The sequence below is a fragment of the Muntiacus reevesi genome, chromosome 7 (genome assembly GCF_963930625.1).
Source record: "Muntiacus reevesi chromosome 7, mMunRee1.1, whole genome shotgun sequence".
In the NCBI taxonomy this organism is placed as follows: domain Eukaryota; kingdom Metazoa; phylum Chordata; class Mammalia; order Artiodactyla; family Cervidae; genus Muntiacus; species Muntiacus reevesi.
In genome coordinates, this window is record NC_089255.1 from 69,873,146 (window position 1) to 69,899,891 (window position 26,746).

General features: G+C 35.3%; 1 protein-coding gene across 1 annotated transcript in view; it reads right to left on the bottom strand.

Annotated features, from left to right (window-relative positions):
• The window catches only part of C7H14orf39 (chromosome 7 C14orf39 homolog), a 45,024-nt gene extending 18,907 nt beyond the window's left edge, over positions 1-26,117 (bottom strand). The window contains exons 1-12 of the mRNA XM_065940075.1: positions 26,069-26,117; positions 25,919-25,975; positions 24,769-24,895; positions 16,325-16,414; positions 13,221-13,408; positions 13,053-13,095; positions 11,200-11,320; positions 10,156-10,247; positions 9,627-9,760; positions 8,756-8,832; positions 2,091-2,176; positions 1,946-2,004 (exon numbers count right to left, since the gene is read on the bottom strand). Of these exons, the coding sequence (XP_065796147.1) occupies positions 1,946-2,004; positions 2,091-2,176; positions 8,756-8,832; positions 9,627-9,760; positions 10,156-10,247; positions 11,200-11,320; positions 13,053-13,095; positions 13,221-13,408; positions 16,325-16,414; positions 24,769-24,895; positions 25,919-25,975; positions 26,069-26,117 (1,123 nt within the window). The remainder of the gene's footprint in view (positions 1-1,945; positions 2,005-2,090; positions 2,177-8,755; positions 8,833-9,626; positions 9,761-10,155; positions 10,248-11,199; positions 11,321-13,052; positions 13,096-13,220; positions 13,409-16,324; positions 16,415-24,768; positions 24,896-25,918; positions 25,976-26,068) is intronic.
• Between the last annotated feature and the right edge of the window lie 629 nt (positions 26,118-26,746).

Below are 26,746 nucleotides of genomic sequence, written 5' to 3' on the forward strand. Positions count from 1 at the left end.
TTTGCAGAAGTTTTTTACACATTTTTGGAAACTACTCCTTTGACAGTTTTGCTTATTAAAAATATATTCTCTTGGCTCCCATTCTTTTTAAAGTGTTTTCTGATGAATAGAAATTCTTAGTTGTAATAACCAAATTTATCAATACTTCTTTTATGATTGTGTTTTTTCATTTTTTTAAAGAAATTCTTTCCTATCTTGAACAGAAGTTTCCCTATTTGGTCATCTGAAAGCTTTATAGGTTTGCCTCTTGCATTAATCACACTACTACTTTCACCATATATTAACTTCTTCAAAAGATAGGCTTGGAGATTGTTGAAGAGAATCTTTCTTCTTCTCAGATAATTATATACCTTCTTGAGTTTGGAGCCTCACCATATAGACTCAATGGCAGCTAGGACTATGCCAGATACATACATTTTCCCATGTATCTGTATTAGGGGGTATATTGTTCATAGAGATTAACCATTCCTCCCTGTCTAACACTCTGTCAGCTTAGCATATACAGAGGATTATAAACAGGTGAAATATATCACCTGGATAGATAAGTCATAATCCCTTTTTCCAGAAGAAAGTTGGAGGAATATCCATCTAAGCATATTGTCTTGGTTGAATCCTATATTGAGAGTGAGAGGAATAGGCTTATAGTATATTATATGACCATGCAGAATATGCATATATTTACCACCAGAATGAGTCATTTTTTAAAATTTCAAAATAAGTCAAGAAGAGATACTTTTATATAGCCTAATTACTACTTTTTACTGGGCAACTATCAGTCAGTCAGTTCAGTCACTAAGTTGTGTCCGACTCTTTACAACTCCATGGACTGCAGCACGCCAGGCTTCCCTGTCCATCACCAACTCCCGGAGCTTGCTCAGACTCATGTCCATCAAGTTGGTGATGCCATCCAACCATCTCATCCTCTGTCGTCCCCTTCTCCTCCTGCCTTCAATCTTTCCCAGCATCAGGGTCTTTTCCAATGAGTTAGCTCTTCGCATCAGGGGCAACTATACATATATATTATATATATAATATATATTTTATATATAATTTATATATTTATATATTATTTTCATATTATATATTATATAAATAATAATTTATTTAATATATATAATAAATATACTTATATATAAATAAAAATAATTATAATTATATAAATAGAAATAAAATATATATAAATAAATATATATATATTTGTGTTTGTCTCTATGATATATATTTTATATATACATATATGTGTGCATACAGTTTACATACACACACACACACACACACACAGAGATAGAGAATGAGTGTCTCTCAAGGGTGCATCAAAGTTCTAAAAACTACTTGATTCTAGGATAACACAATCATACATATATATCCTGTGACCTTTCTACGATTTAATCAAAGAAAATAATCTAAGATAGCAAAATATTTATATAAAATAATATAGTAGCATCATTTACAACAACAAAAAAATCTAGAAATAACAAAATATTCAGTGTGAGAGACTGCTAAATAAATTAAAGCATACCCATGCAAAGATATATTATAAGTCATCACAAATAAAATCTATTTAATGGCATGGAAAAATATTCTCAAGGGCATATCAAGTGGAAAGAAAAAGATCCAAAGTAATATACATAATATGCTTCAAATTTGAAGGAACAAACAAAAAGAAAAAATATATCTGCATAGAGAAAAAAATATACAATAGTATGTGTAGTATCAGTTATATCTGGGTGGTTGGTATTTTTGCTTCTTTTATATTTTTCTCCATTTTCCAAATTTTCTACAATAAGTGTATTTGTTTTATATTTAAGAAAAATGTATTTTAAAACCAGGCATGCACGGTGAGTTAGCCAGAGATGCAAATAATCCACATAATTTATTTGACTAGTAAAAAATCTGATATAACTTGTTACTCCCATTTCTTAGGAATAATATAAATGGCAAATACCTGTATCTCTCTTTTCCAACCATTGATTGCGGTTTGATTGTTTCTGTGGGGTTACTAATCTAAAATACAATAAACAACATTTTTATATTATTTACTGAGTTGATCATTTCAGAAAATAAGTCAATTTATTATTTTTAAAGGTTACCTGAACTGCATAACATTTTGTGAATTTTTAAAAGCTGTAACATGTGTACATTTTGGATGGTTATTCACAGCAGAGTCATTCAATACCTGAACAAAAGAAATTAAGCATTAGAATTGACTACACAAAACAATAAAATGTTTTGCTTGTCATGGCTACTCAGGACTCTCATAGAACATTGTCATCCACCTCATCATCAGTATTATTATCAACACTGATGAGTACAAACATTAAATGAAACCACTGTATACAAAACATTAAGTCAAAGACTGGGAAAGAGAAAGGTATAAGAGTCTCAAGGAATTTGATGTTTTTGAAAAGTATAATTACTATGCATGATAGTATATATACATTTAAGGTAAACTTAAAATTTTGTCTTCCTTATTCATGATTAATTAAGTGAATTTTAACTCTTAATTTAATTGATTTATGCTCAGTTCAGTTCAGTTCAGTCACTCAGTTATGTCTGATTCCTTGCAACCCCATGGATTGCAGCACGCCAGGCCTCAATGTCCATAACCAACTCCCGGAGTTTACTCAAACTTATGTCCATTGAGTCAGTGATGCCATCCAGCCATCTCATTCTCTGCCGTCCCCTTCTCCTCCCGCCTTCAACCTTTCCAAGTATCAGGGTCTTCTCAAATGAGTCAGCTCTTCCCATCAGGTGGCCAAAGTACTGGAGTTTCAGCTTCAGCGTCAGTCCTTCCAACGAACACCCAGGACTGATCTCCTTTACGATAGACTGGTTGGATCTCCTTGCGGTCCAAGGGACTCTCAAGAGTCTTCTCCAACACCACAGTTCAAAAGCATCAATTCTTCAGTGCTCAGCTTTCTTTATAGTCCAACTCTCACATCCATACATGACTACTGGAAAAAAACATAGCTTTGACTAGATGGACCTTTGTTGGCAAAGTAATGTCTCTGCTTTTTAATATACTGACTAGGTTGGTCATAAATTTTCTTCCAAGGAGCAAGTGTTCTTTAATTTCATGGCTGCAGTCACCATCTGCAGTGGTTTTGGAGCCCCCCCCAAAATAAAGTCTGTCACTGTTTCCACTGTTTCCCCATCTATTTGCCATGAAGTGATGGGACCAGATGCCATGATACTAGTTTTCTGAATGTTGAGTTTTAAGCCAACTTTTTCACTCTCCACTTTCACTTTCATCATGAGGCTCTTTAGTTCTTTGCTTTCTGTCATAAGGGTGGTGTCATCTGCATATCTGAGGTTATTGATATTTCTCCCAGCAATCTTGATTCCAGCTTGTGCTTCATCCAGTCCAGCATTTCTCGTGATATCCTCTGCAGAGATGTTAAATAAGCAGGGTGACAATATACAGCCTTGATGTACTCCTTTCCCTATTTGGAACCAGTCTGTTGTTCCATGTCTAGCTCTAACTGTTGCTTCCTGACCTGCATACAGATGTCTCAAGAGGCAGGTCAGGTGGTCTAGTATTACCATCTCCTTAAGAATTTTCCACAGTTTGTGGTGATCCACACAGTCAAAGGCTTTGGCATAGTCAATAAAGCAGAAGTAGATGTTTTTCTGGAACTCTCTTGCTTTTTCAATAATCTAACGGATGTTGGCAATTTGATCTCTGGTTCCTCTGCCTTTTCTAAATCCAGCTTGAGCATCTGGAAGTTCACGGTTCACGTATTGCTAACGCCTGACTTGGAGAATTTTGAGCTTTACTAACGTGTGAGATGAGTGCAATTGTGCAGTAGTTTGAGCATTCTTTGGCATTGCGTTTCTTTGGGACTGGAATGAAAACTGACCTTTTCCAGTCCTGTGGCCAATGCTGAGTTTTCCAAATTTGCTGGCATATTGAGTGCAGAATTTCACAGCATGTTTTAGGATTTGAAATAGCTCAACTGGAATTTCATCACCTCCACTAGCTTTGTTTGTAGTGATGCTTCCTAAGGCCCATTTGACTTCACATTTCAGGATGTCTGGCCCTAGGTGAGTGATCACACCATCGTGATTATCTGGGTCGTGAAGATCTTTTTTTCTACAGTTCTTCTGTGTATTCTTGCCACCTCTTCTTAATATCTTCTGCTTCTGTTAGATCCATACCATTTCTGTCCTTTATTGTGCCCATCTTTACAAGAAATGTTCCCTTGGTATCTCTTATTTTCTTGAAGAGATCTCTAGTCTTTCCCATTCTATTGTCTTCCTCTATATCTTTGCACTGGTCACTGAGGAAGGCTTTCTTATCTCTCCTTGCTATTCTTTGGAACTCTGCATTCAAATGGGTATATCTTTCCTTTCCTCCTTTGCTTTTCACTTCTTTTCTTTTCACAGCTATTTATAAGGCCTCCTCAGACAGCCATTTTGCTTTTTTGCATTTCTTTTCCTTGGGGATGGTCTTGATCCCTGTCTCCTATACAGTGTCATGAACCTCCGTCCATAGTTCATCAGGCACTCTGTCTATCAGATCTAATCCCTTGAATCTATTTCTCACTTCCACTGTGTAATTGTAAGGGATTCGATTTAGGTCATACCTAAATGGTCTAGTGGTTTTCCCTACTTTCTTCAATTTAAGTCTGAATTTGGCAATAAGGAGTTCATGATCTTAGCCACAGTCAGCTCCCGTTCTTGTTTTTGCTGACTGTATAGAGCTTGTCCATCTTTGGCTTCAAAGAATATAATCAATCTGATTTCGGTACTGACCATCTAGTAATGTCCATGTGTAGAATCTTCTCTTGTGTTGTTGGGAGAGGGTGTTTGCTATGACCCGTGCGTTCTCTTGGCAAAACTCTATTAGCCTTTGCCCTGCTTCATTCTGTACTCCAAGGCCAAGTTTGCCTGTTACTCCAGGTGTTTCTTGACTTCCTACTTTTGCATTCCAGTCCCCTATAATGAAAAGGACATCTTTTTGGGTGTTGCTATTTCTAGAAGGTCTTGTAGGGCTTCACAGAACTGTTCAACCTCAGCTTTTCAGTGTTACTGGTTGTGGCATAGACTTGGACTACCTTGATATTGAATGGTTTGCCTTATAAATGAATAGAGATCATTCTGTCATTTTTTAGTTTGCATCCAAGTACTCTTACAGTACTTGGATGCAGTCTTTGGATGCAATTAACTTATGTCTGTGTCTCTAAATCCCCTAAGCCCTCTAAAGTTGAATACAGGAAAGGAAAACAAGTTAAAAGAGTAAATCCTGAAACCTTCTTTTAAAAACATGTATGACACACATGGCAGAACTAATATATTGTTTTTAACTTTAAATTTTATGTAATGCTTAAATCACTGCTTTACTAATGCTTAAACTGTTTCAAGTCTTTCATTCTCCCTGAGTCACTCATTTTGAAGAGTTACTGATTTTTCTTATTTTACCTGTAACTAAAATATCTTTAATAGGAAAGTTTATCCAAATACTTTTGTTTTAACAGTCATTGGTCTTAATTCTGTCATTTTTATTTTGCTTTTGTTGTTGTTGTTCAGTTGCTCAGTTGTGTCCGACTCTCTGCAACTCCATGAACTGCAGCAGGCCAGGTTTCTCTGTCTTTCACCATCTCCCAGAGCTTGCTCAGACTCATGCCCATTGAGTCAGTGATGCCATCCAACCACCTCATCTTCTGTTATCCCCTTCTCCTCCTTCCTTCAATCTTTCCCAGGATCAGGGTCTGATTTCCAATGAGTTGACTCTTCACATCAGGTGGTCAAAGTATTGGAGCTTCAGCTTCAGCATCAGTCCTTCTGATGAATATTCAGAATTGATACCCTGTAGGACTGACTGGTCTGATTTCCTTACTGTCCCAGGGACTCTCAAAGAGTCTTCTCCAACACCACAGTTGAAAGGCACCAATTCTTTGGCGTTCAGCCTTCTTTATGCTCCAACTCTCACATCCATAATGACTACTGGAAAAACCATAGCTTTGACTACATGGACCTCTGTAGGCAAAGTAACATCTCTGTTTTTTAATACACTGTCTAGGTTTGTCATAGTTTTTATTCTAAGAAGAAAGTATCTTTTAATTTTGTGGATACAGTCACCATCTGCAATGATTCTGGGCCCAAGAAAATAAAGTCTCTCACTGTTTCCACTGTTTCCCCATATATTTGCCATGAAGTGATGGGACCAGATGCCATGATCTTTGTTTGCCTCTCAGAAGACATTTGACAGTATCTGGAGATATTTTTGATTTTCATAAATTGCAGATGAGGTGCTACTGGACTCTAGTAGGTCACTAGAGTAATTAATTTTTTCTGTGGACATCCCCACAATAAAGAATTATCTGATCCAAAATGTCAACAGTGTCACTATTGAGAAACTCTGATCTAAGGTTTGACAGAATTCACCTGAAAAATTGAGTCTGAAGTGTTCTGAAGGGCATGTGTGGTAGAGGGAGGAGGGAGGGAAATAAGGGAGAAAAGAGGGAAATAGGCATTTATTCACATTTCAGCTTCATTTACATTTCTATTTCTTCTAAGTTATTGATCTATTCATGTTTTTCTTTTTCAGTCTAACAATTTATATTGTCCAAAAAATTTTCCGTCTCACCTAAATTTTCAAGTTTGTTGGTATATAATTTTACATAGTATCATCTTAGGACTTTGAAAAGATTTCTTTCATAGGTGTAGTGATACACACTTTTCCCTCACTTTATAGTTTTCTTTTTTGAGGGAGGACTTCTCTTTTTTCCTGTACACTTGCTGAAACTTATTAGTGTTTGGCTATATTAATTGACCCAATTTTTAAACTTCATAAATTTCTGCTTTTCTCTATTAATTCCTACTTTTTTGCATTTATTATTTTATTTTTGTATTTTAAGTTAAGCTTTTCATACTTTAAGTTCAACTTTTCAGATTAATACTTAATGTTTGGCTGATTTTAATCTTCCTTATTTTCTAATATGTTTGTCTTCAAACATAAACTTCTCTCTGAGGACTAATTTGGCTACATTTCACAGGTCTGGGTTTATAGTATCCTTTTAAATAGTTTTTAAATTCTATTTTTATTTCTTCTATAACCCCAAAGTAATTTGAAAGCATGTGAATTATGGCAGAAAATGAAGAGGAACTAAAGAGTCTCTTGATGAAAGTGAAAGAGGAGAGTGAAAAAGTTGGCTTAAAGCTCAACATTCAGAAAACTAAGATCATGGCATCCAGTCCCACCACTTCATGGCAAATAGATGGGGAAACAGTGTCAGACTTATTTTTCTGGGCTCCAAAATCACTGCAGATAGTGACTGCAGCCATGAAATTAAAAGACGCTTACTCCTTGGAAGGAAAGTTATAACCAATCTAGACAGCATATTAAAAAGCAGAGAAATTACTCTGTCAACAAAGGTCCGTCTAGTCAAAGCTATGGATTTTCCAGTGGTCATGTATGGATGTGAGAGTTGGACTATAAAGAAAACTGAGCGCCAAAGAATTGATTCTTTTAAACTGTGGTGTTGGAGAAGACTCTTGAGAGTCCCTTGGATTGCAAGGAGATCCAGCCAGTCCATCCTAAAGGAGATCAGTCCTGGGTGTTCATTGGAAGGACTGATGTTGAAGCTGAAATGCCAATACTTTGGCCACCTGATGCAAAGAGCTGACTCATTTGAAAAGACCCTGATGCTGGGAAATATTGAGGGCAGGAGGAGAAGGGGACGACAGAGGATGAGATGGTTGGATGGCATCACCGACTCAATGGACATGGGTTTGGGTGGACTCTGGGAGTTGGTGATGGACAGGAAGGCCTGGCCTGCTGCAGTTCATGGAGTCGCAAAGAGTTGGACACGACTGAGTGACTGAACTGAACTGAATTTTATTTTATTCAACCAAATAGTTTTCTGAGGAGAAGGTTATCTTTTTTTTTGTTGTGGTTAGTGAAGATAGCAGCTTTTTAGAATTGGAGGAGATATCCTTTTTGTTCTAACAGCCGATTTTGGTGAATACTGCAAACAAAATTTAACTGAATTATGTGTATGTTGGGCACAAAGTTTACTATTTGTGTTTGATCCTCTACATCCTTACTTATTTTTCATCTATATGATTCATTCTTGTTGGCAGAAACTGCTAGTTTTCTATCTTCTTCAAAATCTACATTTCCTTTATGTTCTGATTTAAAAAGCAAACAAACAAAAAGCCCACCATGTTTGTCAACCTCTCTGCAGATAGAGGTAACCATGTTACAAAGTTCTTGTCAATGAAACATTAACATAAATTGTTTAAGGAGCTTCCATGAAAGATCCTTAAAAATGAGGCTTACTGAACTAGACTTTTTTCCCCTTCTTCTTTCCTCCCTAGAAGGAAGATATGATAACAAGTTGTAATGGTTATTCTGACCATGAAATAACCTTGAGGTAAAAGCTTAGCACAAGGATAGCAGGAAAAGAAAACACCAATGGAACTCAAGAAATGATGACATTATGGAGATGGTGCCACAATTTCCCTCTTCAATTTAATTCCTTTAGAAATGTCTTTTAGATTTTGTTCCATTGGGTACAGGGATTGATATTTTCAAATATCTTTTATTTTTAGAAGTAAAGGAGAAGGGTACAGCATATGTTCAGGCTACCATACAAAACTCCTAAGTTTTTCAGATCCTGAGATTGTACTAACGGCTAGTTTAATATATTTATAACACATACACACACACACACACATCCTAAATGCAGTGCATTCACCATATCATTTAATGCAAGCATTTAATCTGTACTAATAAAAAAGAAATACCTACACATGCATCATTTTCTTTTTGCTTGAAGTCAACATTGGCAAGCTTTGACTGCCTCACAGAACTTTCTTCTTTTTTATCTAGGTTATTAAATTGTACAACTTCAAATCAATTCCAGAAAGAGAATCAAATGTCATGTCCAACATTTAACCTAACTTTGTCATTTGAAAAATCAAGTTATAAAATATTTAATTTAAAGTAAAGAATTATGAAATTATTACATAATCTTAATTCTTCAATATATAATAGCTACTAAAATAACTATGTATGTAAAATGAAAAACAGCTGATTAAAGAGAAATAAGTAAATTTTTTAAATTAAATTTTTAAAAGTAGCTGACAAAACTCATCTTTATAATGGGGAACCAAAGAACAAAGAGTGGTGATGTAAATGATTGGGGAATAAAACAGCTAGTGTAGTTAACCTAGCACAATGTAGTTAATCTATCCATTGAATAAAACATGATTCAAATGTCTCAGTAACTAAGTCACAATATCATTACAAGTCTCACCACCATGGGGTTGCAAAGAGTTGTACACAACTGAGTGACTTTAATCATACATACTAACAATACAACCTCTCAAATGAAAAACATACAATTATTCATCCTCTTCTGATAGTTGGAAACCAGACTAAAACTCTTTTTTTAAAAAATCATGAGAGATTTCTCTCTCAAAAAGAAAAATGTTATGTATAGAAGGCATATCTTGGTTGCTCTCAGAAAGAACCAAAGTGGCACTTTATGAGTCTATAAGTCTCCAGTATTGTTAGCTCTTGCTTACACCAAATGATAACTAAAATTGCTCCTTTCTATTTCTCCTTTTATATGTTCTCAAATAAAATTAAGTTTTTGAATAATAAACAGATACTGTACCTAAAACTCTTGGTTCTGAAGAATGCATCTTTATTGGTTTGACTAATTTCTGAGATTCATATGGAAGAAATAATTGACTGTTTTGAGGGGTTTTGTTCAACATAAGTACAGGCTGTGGATCTTTTTCAAAAATTCTAAAGAGAAGAGTGAATAATATTAAATATTAGCTAAGTAAAAATTAGCATATTTTAAAATTAGAAGAGATATTTAGATATTATAAAGCTAAAACTCCTCAAATTGTACAGAATATGTAATCAATTTTAAATGTAGAATATCTGTTCACATAAAGAAAGTCCCATTTTAAAGTTTACCTATACCTTTCTCTCGGGGCTTCCCTGGTGGCTAAAATGGTAAAGACTCTGCCTGCAATGCAGGAGACCCTGGTTGGGAAGATCCCCTGGAGAAGGGAATGGCTACTCTCTCGAGTATTCTTGCTTAGAGAGTCCCATAGACAAAGGAGCCTGGCGGGCTCCAGTCCATGGGGTCAAAAAGAGTCCAACATAACTTAGCAGCTAAACCACCACCATACCTTTCTTTCAATTCCTTTCTCTTTTCTACATTTTTATTTTTTTCTTCTAGAGTTTCTGGAAGATTCTTCATTTCATAATGTCTTGCAATCTGCTAAAAAGAAAAATGACAAAGCAAAACAAAATAAATACCTGCAAAGCATTAAGAAACATTTGGTTATCTTAACTAATGAATATGATTTTTCCCTACATAATCACAAGATTTATATTTTTGGTAGTACTAACAATCTTCTAGTGAAAGTTACTAAAATAGTCAAAATTAACAATAAATCATACTCCTTTTATTTTTCCTTACAACTCCATTAGAAAGACTAGATTTCCATCAACTTTCATTCTTTTTAAAAAGGATAATCAGAAGCAATGTAGACATTGATTCCCTACATAGGGATGTTACTATATATTTTAAAGAAAGTGACACCCACTTTCTTCTTACTAAAATGATATTACTGTTACGTGGATCCTCATGCCTATGGATGATAAGTATACCATCTTTAAAACAATTTTCATAAAATTTAGAAAATTAACCATTCAACTTTTTAAGTGACTTTGGTGGCTCTCATACTCATCAATTAAAGCCACATTTCAATAGATGACACTAAAAATATATTCAAGAAAATATCATGTATCATCAATCTTTTTTTTTTCATGTATCATCAGTCTTAAAGGATAAAAACTAGATATGGCCTAGCTTTATAAAGACTGCAGTCATAAATTTTCTAGATTAAGTTTTTTAAGTCATTTAATAACTTGTTTTCCTTTTTGACAGCACTGCTGTAAGCTCTGTTAATGCCTTTAAATACCTATTATTAAGCTCCAACTTGCTCTTTCTTTATCTTCTTTCCTTAGCACTCAAAGAAAGTTAAACTATTTCCCAAAACTCAGAGTTGAATATACTCAATACCTAAAAATATTTTGGCTCCAAAGGTAATCTGAGGCAAATAAATTATTGAGTTACTTTAGAAATAGCTCTTCTTAGACTGTCATCTAACATACCATTACACTTATACATTAACACACATATTAGAAACATATAACAAAATTAATACCTGGTTTAAATAATTAATTTCTATTTCCATGTCATCTATTTCTTTCTTCAAATCACATGATCTTTTGGAAAACTGGTTAGCATGTTTAAGAATATCTTGTGTTTTATATCTCAAATTAACCCTTTTATGTTAAGGAACTATGTTATATAAATAACTTTCACATTTATAATATAAGCACTGTATCAAAAATAATTAGTATTATGTAAAATTAATTATATATCATATATGCAATATGAATAACAGTATCTGAAAACAGCAGAAAGACTAGTACAAACATCTGGCAAACTGTCAATTTACTGTTTGTCTACATTATATACTTAGCTTAAAAATAACATTTCATCAAAATACATGTTAGGATTTTTTCTTTCAGTTAAATTTTTTCACAGGGCAGTTTTTTACTTTTATTTTTTACCCAAGTTTATCATGTCATTTGGCATGATGAACATAATCAAGTCCAAACTTAACTGCTTCAGTTTCTATAATTTATTTGTTCCAAGATCAACATTATAAATTCACTCAATCTTCCTTTTCTTGCTCTTTATGGTCTATCTGTGCACCAGAACTCAAAAGAGAGCTATATCTTGTTTGAACTTTCTGCTTGAACTAGATTTACACTCAATTTGAAGTAGAGAATCTCTCAGCTGCTAACAAACATTCTGCATAGATTACTAGTTTCTACAATTTCCTAAGTTACTCTGAAATCCATTAGGAAAATTTTTAAATGTATAGAACAGTGCTAATGAACAAGAACTCCAGAGAAAATCTTTGCCAGACCTTTCCTATTTCACTAAAATTTATGATTTATATGCTAGAATATAAAATTTCAAATGAATATTAATTATAACACTATGCTGTTATCATAATATCAATTTAAATTTTTTAAATATAGACATGTAACTCCTAGTCTTCAACTCTCCCTATCTTCATCACCTCTTCATGTCTGTCAAACAGTCTTATGTCTCATCCGTTTCTACAATCCAAGTCCCTAAACCCCTGCTGTGCCTTCTGCATCTACCACCAACCTCTGCCTCTCCCCACTGAAAACTAAAACACTCCCAGTTTAGTAGAGGAAATGGACATGCAAACAAGTAATTTTATTGTAGTGGCAATGTATTAGATCAGCAGCAAATGAACAACTAAGTACAGAACAAGCTAAAACCCAAACATGAAGAGAGCAAACAGCAAAGGAGTTAAAAGGATGATTTAGGATGAAGCAAGGTAGAATGCAGGGATAAAGAAGACTTAGTACAAACAGTGGAGTTATAATCTGATAGGAAAGCATATGAAGGATTGTAGAGGTTGGAAGAGGATTAAAGTTCCAAGTTCATCATGGGAGATCTCCTTGACAAACAGATGAGACTTAGACCAATTAAAAATTACTTAAGCATCTAATACAATGCCACTGCATTAGAATTACTCGTTTACATGTTTGTTTCCTCTACCAAACTGTGAGCTCCTTATAAGAAAGCTCTGTATCTTCTTGAGTACTTCCCAGCACAATGTAGATATCCAATAAACTGTGACTCACCTCTTTACCATGTTCCATCCTAATAGGAAATAATCAACTGATTTAATTGAAACTCTTTGGTAAGACAAAGCAAAATAACTTTTTCATTTGTTTGGTTGCTAAGTTATGCCACTTTAAAGACAAGTACATATACCACTTTATTTGCATTAAAATTTCTTGCTTTTGATGACATGCACATATATGAAAACTAATTCCAGATGATCTTTAAAGTAATCTCTTAATTTTTTAATTAAACAAAAACCCAAATCAATGTAAAAGTCACAGGGAAACACAGAAACAATACTTATCAAATAAAAATTCCAAGTAGAAATACTACTGTGGATACATATGTAGTGTCCAACTGGTAAGTGATGGAAAGGGAGCAGGCACTGAAAAACAAAACCATATTTTAGATTGATTTATTATATTCTATTCACTATAAGGGTAATGTTAGTAAAACAGTATGTATCAAAAATATGTATGTATCAAACAGTATGTATAAAAAAATTAATACCTAAAAATTCCATAAAAATATTTTCATTCATTTTCAGTTGTTCAGTACATGCCAACACTCTGTTTTGAATTTCTTCATATTCTCTTTTCTTCTCATAATATTCATGTGAGAGGGGTGTTTCTGAGTATTTTAGTTGGTATTGCTTTAAAACATCTTTATACTGACATATATAACCATGGTATATTTTTCTGTTAAAATTAAAAGAAATTATGTCAATATAACAAAAGTGTATCTAAAAACTTTCTAAAATCAGTTGTTAAAAACTACTAAATTAAGCATAAAAGACAAGCTAAAAATCTACTTATTTTTGCTTCACTCAATACTATCTGCCCTTTAAACTTTTCTTAACTCTATTAAACTTTTCAATTCTCTACTCTTATTCTTCACTACCTGAGTTACTCACTCCTTCAGTTCAGTTCAGCTGCTCAGTGGTGTCCAACTCTTTGCGACCCCATGAATCGCAGCATGCCAGGCCTCCCTGTCCATCACCAACTCCCGGAGTTTACTCAAACTCATGCCCATCAAGTCCGTGATGCCATCCAGCCATCTCATCCTCTGTCGTCCCCTTCTCCTTCTGCCCCCAATCCCTCCCAGCATCAGGGTCTTTTCCAATGAGTCAACTCTTCATATGAGGTGGCCAAAGTATTGGAGTTTCAGCTTCAGCATCAGTTCTTCCAATGAACACCCAGGACTGATCTCCTTTAGGATGGACGGGTTGGACCTCCTTGCAGTCCAAGGGACTCTCAAGAGTCTTCTCCAACACCACAGTTTAAAAGCATCAATTCTTTGATGTTCAGCTTTCTTCACATTCCAACTCTCACATCTATACACGACCACTGGAAAAACCAAAGCCTTGACTAGACAGACCTTTGTTGGCAAAGTAATGTCTCTGCTATTTAATATGCTATCTAGGTTGGTCATAACTTTCCTTCCAAGGAGTAAGAGTCTTTTAATTTCATAACTGCAATCACCATCTGCAGTGATTTTGGAGCCCCCCAAAAAAGTCTGACACTGTTTCCCTGTTTCCCCATCTATTTCCCATGAAGCAATGGGACCGGATGCAATGATCTTAGTTTTCTGAATGTTGAGCTTTAAGCCAACTTTTTCACTCTCCTGTTTCATTTTCATCAAGAGGCTTTTTAGTTCCTCTTCACTTTCTGCCATAAGGGTGGTGTCATCTGCATATCTGAGGTTATTGTTCCCTTGGTAGCTCTAATTTTCTTGAAGAGATCTCTAGTCTTTCCCATTCTATTGTCTTCCTCTATATCTTTGCACTGATCATTGAGGATGGCTTTCTTATCTCTCCTTGCTATTTTTTGGAACTCTGCATTCAAATGGGTATATCTTTCCTTTTCTACTTTGCTTTTCACTTCTCTTCTTTTCACAGCTATATGTAAGGCCTCCTCAGACAGCCATTTTGCTTTATTGCATTTCTTTTTCTTGGAAATGGTCTTGATCCCTGTCTCCTATACAATGTTATGAACCGCCATCCGTAGTTCTTCAGGCAGTCTGTCAGATCTAATCCCTTGAATCTATTTCTCACTTCCATTGTATAATTGTAAGGGATTTGATTTAGGTCATACTTGAATGGTCTAGTGGTTTTCCCTACTTTCTTCAATTTAAGTCTGAATTTGGCAATAAGGAGTTCATGATCTTAGCCACAGTTAGCTCCTGTTCTTGTTTTTGCTGACTGCATAGAGCTTCTCCATCTTTGGCTTCAAAGAATATAATCAATATGATTTCAGTATTGACCATCTGGTGATGTCCATGTGTAAAGTCTTCTCTTGTGTTGTTGGGAGAGGGTGTTTTCTATGACCAGTGCATTCTCTTGGCAAAACTGGAAGGTGTTGTATGTCTTCACAGAACCAGTCAACTTCAGCTTCTTCAGCCTTAGTGGTTGGGGCAGTACTTGGGCCAGTACTTGGGTGCAATCTCAAAAACAACAGAATTATCTCCATTCATTTCCATGGCAAACCATTCAACATCACAGTAATCCAAGTCTACGCCCCAACCAGTAAGGCTGAAGAAGCTGAAGTTGACCGGTTCTATAAAGACATACAACACCTTCTAGAACTAACACCAAAAATAGATGCCCTTTTCATCACAGAGGATTGGAATGCAAAAGTAGGAAGTTAAGAGATACTTGCAGTAACAGGCAAGTTTGGCCCTGGAATACAAAATGAAGTAGGGCAAAGGCTAACAGAGTTTTGTCAAGAGAACACACTAGTCATAGCAAACACTGTCTTCCAACAACACAACAGACAATTCTACACATGGATATCACCAAATGGTCAATGCCAAAACTGATTCTATTCTTTGCAGTTGAAGATGGAGAAACTCTATACAGTCAGCAAAAATAAGACCTGGAGTTGACTGTGGCTCAGATCTTGAGCTCCTTACTGAAAAATTCAGACTTAAATTGAAGAAAATAAGGAAAACCACTAAGTCATACATCAATTATACCTCAATAAATCTGGGGGGAAGATAGTAAGAAAAAAATAAAAATTAAAAATAAAATTTATACTGTTCTTATCCAATTATGTTAAAAATAAAAACATTTCAATTTTTTAAATTAAGTGAAATTATTATATAATGTGTTCCAAGGTCCTCACTTTGTTTCATTATATTCACTAACTACATTTAATCCCCCAAACCAAGTGATTTGATACACAATAAACCCACACAAATATTAATATTTCTCCATCAGAATATAATATCCCACTAAACAACTGAAAAACACTAATTTTATATAAAAATACCCTTTAAAAGCCAATATTCCAATTTTCTCATAAGCTAACTTTATAACTAACTACTCCCTAAGGTGTTTGACTATAGTAACTCAGTCATAAAAAACATTAATTGAAGCACTCTGCTTTATATTACTACTGAGAGCTACTATGTTAAGGACATGTTTAAACATATCCAAGGGTGGAAAGAGCTTTATAACAAATAGGTAGGCCAACAATGACGACCAAAGAGTCCAAAACACCAGATTTACTTTTAAAAAATTTTGTGTACATTTTCCAATTAATATTTTTACAAATAATGTCTTATTAAAACTAACTTATAGAATTGATAAGCTTAAATTAATATTTATACTGTACTTGTCTTTTTCAATAGTTTCTTGATAAATAGTAAATTGCTCCTGCATGTAGTCTTCATGTTTATGAAATACATCACATGTTGGCTTCCAGCTATGGAAAAAAAAACACTGTAATTAGCATCTCAGAATAATAAACTGAAGAAATAATAAACATGAATGTAACCACTTAAACAATCTTTCCTTTCTTGGAGAAAATAAGCTTATATCAAGAAAAACATTCCCATTTCCCATCATCACAACTATGACCATATATGCAATTGTATACATGTTTGAATATCAACATCCACTAATTTTTACATAAAGTTTGTTTGGGAACCATGACTAGGGAAGGAACAAATGTGACATGCCTGGACTGTGTATTGCTATGACATCTCTGTAATATACTCTGCAACACTCTATATTGTGTTAAGCGTTAGCATCAGGCTATCTTTCTCATCATACTTATAAGATCTTAGTTAAGAAATTCTACTGGAGTAAATATTTATAGAGTTGTTGCTGTTCAGTCGCTAAGTCATAACCAACTCTTTGCGACCTCATGAACTGCAGCATTCCAGGCTCCCCTTATTTTACTATCTCCCAGAGTTTGCTCAAATTCATGCCCACTGAGTCAGTGATGCTATCTAACCAACTCATCCTATGCCACTCCCTTCTCCTTTTGCCTTCAATCTTTCCCAGCATCAGAGTCTTTTCCAATGAGTTGGCTCTTTGCATCAGGTGGTCAAAGTATTGGAGCTTCAGCTCCAGCATCAGTCCCTCTGATGAATATTCAGGGTCAGCTGCCTCTGGGATTGATGGGTTTGATCTCCTTGCAATCCATACAGCTTTCAAGAGTCTTCTCCAGCACAATTCGAAAGCATCAATTCTTTGGTGCTCAGTCTTCTTTATGGACCAACTCTCACATCCGTACATGACTACTGAAAAATGGACTCTACAGATTTTTGTAGACAAAGTGATGTCTCCGTTTTTTAATATACGGTTTATGTTTGTCATAGCTTTCAATGAGCAAGTGTCTTTTAATTTCATGGCAGCACCTGTCACTGTCTGCAGTGACTTTGGAGCCCAAGAAAAGAAAATCTGTAACTGCTTCCACTTTTACCCCTTGTATTTGTCATGAAGAGATGGGATCAGGTACCATGATCTTAGTTTTTTGAATGCTGAGTTTTAAGTCAGTTTTTTCACTCTCCTCTTTCACCCTCATCAAGAGACTTTTTAGTTCCTCTTCACTTTCTGCCATTAGAGTGATATCATCTGCATATCTGAGGTTGTTCCTATTTCTCCTGGAAATCTTGATTCCAGCATGTGATTCATCCAACCCAGCATTTTGCATGATGTACTCTGCATATAAGTTAAATAAGCAGGGCTGGCATAAGGGATAAAGGGAGGCTTTTTTTCTCCTTTGAAATTTAGAAACTTATACCCTTCTGAATTTGAAAGAAACTAGATCAAAATGAATTATAAAATCAGACAGTAAGGATAAAATGAATATTCTGCTTACACATTTGTTTTTATTACATGACTGGAAAGATGTTGCCTATGTAAAAAATCTCAAATTAAGCATATGTCACTGCAGCTTACATTCTAAGTATTGTTCAAATATTTCCTCCAGATCTTTTCTAATCTTTTTTATTTTTCAGATTCAAAAAGTACTCATACCCACCTTGGAAGCACAAATGTATACATAAGAAAATAATTATCATCCATATTCTCAACACTGAATAATAACCACTAATATTTCAATAATTTACTTCCAGATTTTACTAGAAACAGGGATTCCCAGGTGGCACTAGTGGTAAAGAACCCACCTGCCTACGCAGGAAACATAAGAGATGTGGGTTTGATCCCTGGGTTGGAAAGATACCGTGGAGAAGGGCATGGTAACCCCCTCTAATATTCTTGCCTAGAGAATCCCCATGGACAGAGGAGTCTGGCGGACTACAGTCCATAGGGTCGCCTAGAGTCAGACATGAGTGAAGCGATTAGCATTCACAAGCAGACACATATAGTTTAACATATTTGAGATCATATTCACATATACAACATATTCACCTTTATCACTTACTTTTAAACTATATACATTTTCTTTGTCACTAAGAATTCACTGTAAAGGTTTTAATAAATACAACATATTACTCATTCCAATATTGTTAGCCACTTTAGTTAGTCTAAGTTTCTCTTAAGAACTTGTACTTAAATGTCTGCCTGAGTTTTCAATCATTTCCTTAGACAATATTTTCCAAAATGGAATTATAAGATCAAATGTTATATATACATACATTCTGAATATTTTTAAAATTCCGTAAGAACTGTATGTTCACTGAAAAGATACTCATTATAAGCATTTTGATGTACATATGTCTAGACTTGTTCTAATTACACATACATAAATACACAATTACTACACTGAGTTCATTCTATGAATGCTATTTCAACGCTTTGTTCAATTTGTAATATACTGTTAACACATTTCATGTCAATAAATATTGACATATAGCATAAATTAATAGACTGTTTACTGTTCATTCATATGGATGTACCAAAATTCATTTAAACTATTACCTAATATTGAACACTGAGTTGCTTCCAGTGTTTTCCTATCATAAAAAGTTTGATATAAATGTGTAGTTGTTCATTATATCTTTGAGAAAATACATATTTCCTTACAAAAAATTATCAGAAATGGTACCATTTAATCAAAAGTCATGCTTATTTTTAAAGTCGTTAAAGTATGCAGATATGACATCCAAAAGGTATACACCAGTGTATATTCCTACATTGTATTTTTTTTATACATTTTATACATTCCTACAGTGTATAGGGCCTACATATAGCCCTACCATAGTGTGGCCTCAGGCCAAACTACAGGGAGGGAACACAGCCCCATCCATCAGCAGAAAATTGGATTAAAAATCTACTGAGCATGGCCTTGCCCATCAGAGCAAGACCTGTTTGCCCCAGAGCCAGTAACTCTAATCAGGGAGCTTCCACAAGCCTTTTATCCTTATCCACCGAGGGCAGATAGAACGAAAACCACAATCACAGAAAACTAATCAAACTGATCACATGCATCACAGCCGTGTCTAACTCAATGAAACTATGAGCCATGCCATGTAGGGCCACCCAAGACAGACTGGTCATGGTGAAGAGTTCAGTTCACTGGAGAAGGAACTGGCAAACCACTTCAGCATTCTTACCTTGACAACCCCATGACAGTAGGAAAAGGCAAAATGATATGACACTGAAAAAAAAATAATAATAAAAAAAGAAATAAATTTTAAAAAAGAAATAAAAGATATGACACTGAAAGATGAACTTCCCAGGTGGGTAGGTACCCAATATGCTACTGGTGAAGAGGGAAGAAATAGCTCCAAAAGGAATGAAGAGACTGAGCCAAAGTGGAAACAATGCCCAGTTGTGGATGTGTCTGATGGTAAAGATAAAGTCTGAAGCTATAAAAAACAGTGCTGCATAGGAACCTGGAATGTTAGGACCTTGAATCAAGTTAAATTGGAAGTGGTCAAGCAAGAGATGGCAAGAATGAATATCAACATTTTAGGAATCAGTGAACTAAAATGCACTGGAATGGGTGAATTTAATTCAGATGACCATTACATCTACTACTGTGGGCAAGAATCCCTTAGGAGAAATGGAGTAGCCCTCATAGTTAACAAGAGAGTCTGAAATGCAGTACTTGGGTGCAATCTCAAAAATGACAGAATGATCTCCATTCATTTTCAAGGCAAACCATTCAATAGCACAGTAATCCAAGTCTATGCCCCAATCACTAATGCTGAAGAAGCTAAAGTTGAACAGTTCTATGATGACCTACAAGAACTTGTAGAACTAACACCAAAAAAAGATGTCCTTTTCATCATAGCGGACTGCAGGAAGTCAAGAAGTAACAGGCAAGTTTGGCCTTAGGGTACAAAATGAAGCAGAGCAAAGGCTAACAGAGTTTTGCCAAGAGAATGCACCGGTCATAGCAAACACCCTCTTCCAACAACACAAGAGATGACTACACATGGACATCACCAGATGATCGATACTGAAATCAGATTGATTATATTCTTTGCAGCCAAAGATGGAGAAGCTCTATACAGTCAGCAAAAACAAGACCAGGAGTTGACTATGGCTCAGATCATGAACTCCTTAGTGCCAAATTGAGACTTAAATTGAAGAAAGTGGGAAAAACCACTAGGCACAATTCAGGTATGACCTAAATCAAATCCCTTACAATTATACAGTGGAAGTGAAAAATAGATTCAAGGGATTAGATTTGATAGACAGAATGCCTGAAAAACTATAGATGGAGGTTCATAACATTGTACAGGGGGCAGTGATCAAGACCATCTCCAAGAAAAAGAAATGCAAAAAGGCAAATGGTTGTCTGAGGAGGCCCTACAAATAGCTGAGAAAAGAAGAGAAGAGAAAGGCAAAGGAGAAAGGAAAAGACATATCCATCTGAATGCAGAGTTCCAAAGAATAGCAAGGAGAGATAAGAAAGCTTTCCTAAGAGATCAATGCAAAGAAATAGAGGAAAACAATAGAATGGGAAAGATTAGAGATATCTTCAAAAAAACTAGAGATATCAAGGGAATGCTTCATGCAAAGATGGACACAATAAAGGACAAAAATGGTATGGACCTAACAGAAGCAGAAGATCTTAAGAAGTGGCAAGAATACACAGAAGAATTGTACAAAAAAGATCTTAATGACCCATAACCACAATGGTGTGATCACTCACCTAGAGCCAGACATTCTGGAATGTGAAGTCAAGTGGACCTTAGGAAGCATCCCTACAAACAAAGCTAGTGGAGGTGTTGGAAATTCCAGTTGAATTCCTCAAAGATGATTCTTAAAGATGATGCTGTGATTAATGCTACACTCAATATGCCAGAAGATTTGGAAAACTCAGCAGTGGCCACAGGACTGGAAAATGTCAGTTTTCATTCCAATCCCAAAGAAAGGCAATGACAAAGAATGCTCAAACTACTGCACAATTGCACTCATCTCACACACCAGCAAAATAATGCTCAAAATTCTTCAAGCAAGGCTTCAACAGTACATGAACCGGGAACTTTCTGATGTTCAAGCTGGATTTAGAAAAGGCAGAGGAACCAGAGGTCAAATTGCCAACGTTCGTTGGATTATTGAAAAAGCAAGAGAGTTCCAGAAAAAACATCTACTTCTGCTTCATTGACTATGCTAAAAGCCTTTGACTGTGTAGATCACAACAAACTGTGAAAAATTCTTAAAGAGATGGGAATACCAGATCACCTTACCTGCCTCCTGCAAAACCTGTATGCAAGTCAAGAGGCAACAGTTAGAACCGCACATAAAACAATGGACTGGTTTAAAATTGGGAATGCAGTACATCAAGGCTGGATATTATCACCATGTTTATTTAACTTACATGCAGAGTACCTCACCAGGAATGACGAGCTGGATGAAACACAAGTTGGAATTAAGATTGCAGGAAGAAATATCAATAACCTCAGATATGCAGATGACATCAACCTTATGGCAGAAAGCAAAGAGGAACTAAAGAGCCTCTTGATGAAAGTGAAAGAGAAGGGTGAAAAAGCTGGCTTAAAACTCAACATCCAAAAAATGAAGATCACGGCATCTGGTCCTATTACTTCATGGCAAATAGATAGGGAAACAATGAAAACAGTGACAGCCTTTATTTTCTTGGGCTCCAAAATCACTGCAGATGGTGACTGCATCCATGAAATTAAAAGACACTTGCTCCTTGGAAGAAAAATTATGACCAACCTAGATAGCATATTAAAAAGCAGAGACATTACTTTGCCAACAAAGGTCTGTCTAGTCAACGCTATGGTTTTTCCAGTAGACATGTATGGATGTGAGAGATGGACCATAAAGAAGGCTGAGCATTGAAGAATTATGCCTCAACCGTGGTGTTGGAGAAGACTCTTGAAAGTCCCTTGGACAGAAAGGAGATCAACCAGTCGATCCTAAAGCAAATCAATCCAGAGTATTCACTGGAAGAACTGAAGCTGAAGTTCCAATACTTTGGCCACCTGATGTGAAGAGCTGACTCTTGGGATGCTGGGAAAGACTAAAGATAGGAGGTGAAAGGGATAACAAAGGATAAGATGGTTGATGGCATCACTAACTCAATGGACATAAGTCTGAGCAAGTTCCAGGAGATGGTGAAAGATAGGGAAGCCTGGCGCGCTGCAGTCTATGGGGTTGCAAAGAGTCAGACATGACTGAGTGACTGAACAACAACAACATATTCCTACATTGTGTAAGCAAGGTGGTTTTCTTATTTCCTGGCCAATACCGGGTATTAACCTTCTTTAAATTTCTGTAAAACTTAAAGGCAAAATAACGTATAATATATAATATTATTGTTTCAATTTGGATGTCTTTGATTATTAGTAATATTGAGCATTTGTTCACATGTTCATTAGACATACACTTCTCTATTTTGGTATTTACTTATTTACCATCTTTACTGATTTTTTCTAATGGGGCTTTGGCTCTATATTACTAATTTCTACAAGCACTTTATATTTTGAAAATTAACCCTTCTTTGACATTTTTCTACTTTATCTTTTTGCTTTTTGTATCAATTTGAGGTGTTTTTCTTTTTAATTTCTATGTATCATATTTAACCATTGTTTCCAATGTGATTTCTACCTTTGATGACACAGAAAGATCTTCTTCTCTCAAAGATTGTAGTCATCAGACTCTACTACAAAGCCACAGTCATCAAGACAGTATGGTACTGGCACAAAGACAGAAATATAGATCAATGGAACAGAATAGAAAGCCCAGAGATAAATCCACGAACCTATGGACACCTTATCTTTGACAAAGGAGGCAAGGATATACAATGGAAAAAAGACAATCTCTTTAACAAGTGGTGCTGGGAAAACTGGTCAACCACTTGTAAAAGAATGAAACTCGAACACTTTCTAACACCATACACAAAAATAAACTCAAAATGGATTAAAGATCTAAATGTAAGACCAGAAACTATAAAACTCCTAGAGGAGAACATAGGCAAAACACTCTCCGACATAAATCACAGCAAGATCTTCTATGACCCACCTCCCAGAATATTGGAAATAAAAGCAAAAATAAACAAATGGGACCTAATGAAACTTAAAAGCTTCTGCACTACAAAGGAAACTATAAGTAAGGTGAAAAGACAGCTCTCAGATTGGGAGAAAATAATAGCAAATGAGGAAACAGACAAAGGATTAATTTCAAAAACATACAAGCAACTCCTGAAGCTCAATTCCAGAAAAATAAATGACCCAATCAAAAAATGGGCCAAAGAACTAAACAGACATTTCTCCAAAGAAGACATACAAATGGCTAACAAACACATGAAAAGATGCTCCACATCACTCATTAACAGAGAAATGCAAATCAAAACCACAATGAGGTACCATTACACGCCAGTCAGGATGGCTGCTATCCAAAAGTCTACAAACAACAAATGCTGGAGAGGCTGTGGAGAAAAGGGAACCCTCTTACACTGTTGGTGGGAATGCAAACTAGTACAGCCACTGTGGAAAACAGTGTGGAGATTTCTTTAAAAACTGGAAATAGAACTGCCATCTGACCCAGCAACACCACTTCTGGGCATACACACTGAGGAATCCAGATCTGAAAGAGACACGTGCACCCCAATGTTCATCACAGCACTGTTTATAATAGCCAGGACATGGAAGCAACCTAGATGCCCATCAGCAGATGAATGGATAAGGAAGCTCTGGTACATATACACCATGGAATATTACTCGGCCGTTAAAAAGAATTCATTTGAATCAGTTCTAATGAGATGGATGAAACTGGAGCCCATTATACACAGTGAAGTAAGCCAGAAAGATAAAGAACATTACAGTATACTAACACATATATACGGAATTTAGAAAGATGGTAACGATGGCCCTATATGCAGGGCAGAAGAAGAGACGCAGAAGTACAGAACAGACTTTTGAACCCTGTGGGAGAAGGTGAGGGTGGGATGTTTCGAAAGAACAGCATGTATATTATCTGTGGTGAAACAGACCACCAGCCCAGGTGGGATGCATGAGTCAAGTGCTCGGGCCTGGTGGGCTGGGAAGACCCAGAGGAATCGGGTGGAGAGGGAGGTGGGATGGGGGACCGGGATGGGGAATACGTGTCACTCTATGGCTGATTCATATCAATGTATGACAAAACCCACTGGAAAAAAATAAAAGTGGTTAATGATGTAGTGAAAAAAAAAAAAAAAAAAGATTGTATTCACCTATATTTTCTTCTAATACTTTCATGAATTCATATTTCACATTTAAATTGCTTAGCCACAAGCTGAAATCATGAACTAGAGGTATTTGTGCATTAAAATCAACTGTCCTCAGAACTCAATATCCCTTAATAAGAGAATCTAATGACAATTATTGAAAGTTTCTTTAAAATACTCACCTACTACAGTTGTCTTTGATCTCTTTACTATGTTTACAGTAATGACCAATTTCCTCATCTGTTGTATTTATAGTTTCATGTATCTTACAAATAGTAGCTTTGCATTCTTTAATATCTTCAAAGCATTCTAGAAAACAGAAATATTTATTTTCTTAAGGAGAAATCATAAATTCAAAATAAACAAATACAATAGGAAAAAAGGTATGGCAACTGACCTAAAAAAGGAGAACCAAAGAAAGGACAGGAAGTAAAGCTTGAGACGGGAAGGGCCCTAAAGAGTATAGGACCAGTCAGGCTTGGTCCTAGACCCAGAAGCTAAGAAGTCCTATTTGAGATTGAAGAGAAATGTCCCCTGTTCCATCTCTAATGTAAGAGAGCTAGATTAAGAAATGTCTAAGATCAACGGTATCTTATGATGCTATGAGTTCATGTAAACATTTATTCACATGATACTAATGTAAGAGTTTCGTTTCTGACAAATGTGAAATTTCTATTAACCAATTCCAAGTCATTATTTAATATACCTTCAATTCACTTATTTCTTTGTCACTCGTGAGTAAACACAAGATAAAAATAAAATGCAATTTCTTTAAAAAATTAAATCAAATTCTTAATACCCTATTCTTTTGTTGCAGAAAAGATAAACAAATTTATTAAACCTTTCAGAACTATTAAGAAATTAATGATAGTAGCTTCTTTTGATAGTTTTTATGTAGGATCTTAAAACACTGTATTTATGTAATTTGCTTTGTCATCCTATTCATAATATTAATTTTGATAATTAGCATTCCTGAAAATATGGCATCCATTAATTCTGGCCACTGACTTTTGATGATTTCTAAAAATATTTAAATTTTTTTACTCAAATGTTTGAAATAACCTGTATTGAGGAAAAAATATTTTCAATTTTATGTAATTATGAGTGATTTCTACTTAAAATTCCTAAACACAAAATAATTAAAGGCTGAATACAGAATACAGACATGTATTACTGAAAAACTAGCTAGGGTAAATAGCTTATTATTAGTCACTAGATAGAAGGGGGAGCTCTAATGCCAACTATAAATTACCGTAAACAAAGCAACTGCATAATCTTATATTCTATAAAACATTAAAAATTAAAACATCTTTGTCATGCAAAACTACTTACTATTAATTCGCTGAACTATATCTTCTTTAGTACTTATATCTTGTTCATACTGGAAAACTAAAATAAATAACTCTTTTGTAACTTCATTGTTAAAACGTCAAATGATAATACAAATAGTTACCTACTTCTTTATTTTCATTTTATACCTACCAAATTCTAGCAAAAGTCTGTCCAGACTGACAAATAGGCTGTCATTCATCTTGGACACTTTGCTAAAAATAATAATAATAATAATAAGGAAAGATTTACTAAAAATCTTTGACACAGTATTATTACAGAAAAATGTGGATGGAGGGGGAGACACCTTCATCCCGGTACTGGGCGGGTATTTAAAAAATGAATGTCGTTATATATATTAAAATAAATACAATTATACATAGTAAACTGAATGTCGTTGCATTACTAAAACTTCACAATTGTTTATTCATGGTAGTGCCATAAGTCACTGAATATTCTGGAGTCCCCAGACACCTAGATTTCTCCAAAGGACAAGCTCTTTTTACAATAAACAGTATCTCTGAATGTCCTTTCTCGGCGTGAGCACTACTCTGAAATTCCTTCCCCAACAGCTAGTTAAAACCTCCGGAAACCGTGCAATTTGACACTTGCGAATTTACCACCAAGAATCTAAAAGTGGAGGTATTTACTGGCCTACCAAGTGGCGTTAAAAAAAAAAAATACGCCTGAGGCGGGGTTTGGACCACTCTTCACCACAGAGTCGAAGAGCTACTCTTCACCACAGAGTCGAAGAGCTACTCTTCCCGCGCGTTCTGAAGCGGGGAGTTTGCTCGCCGACTCCCTTCAGAGCCTATTCGCTTCTCTTCACCC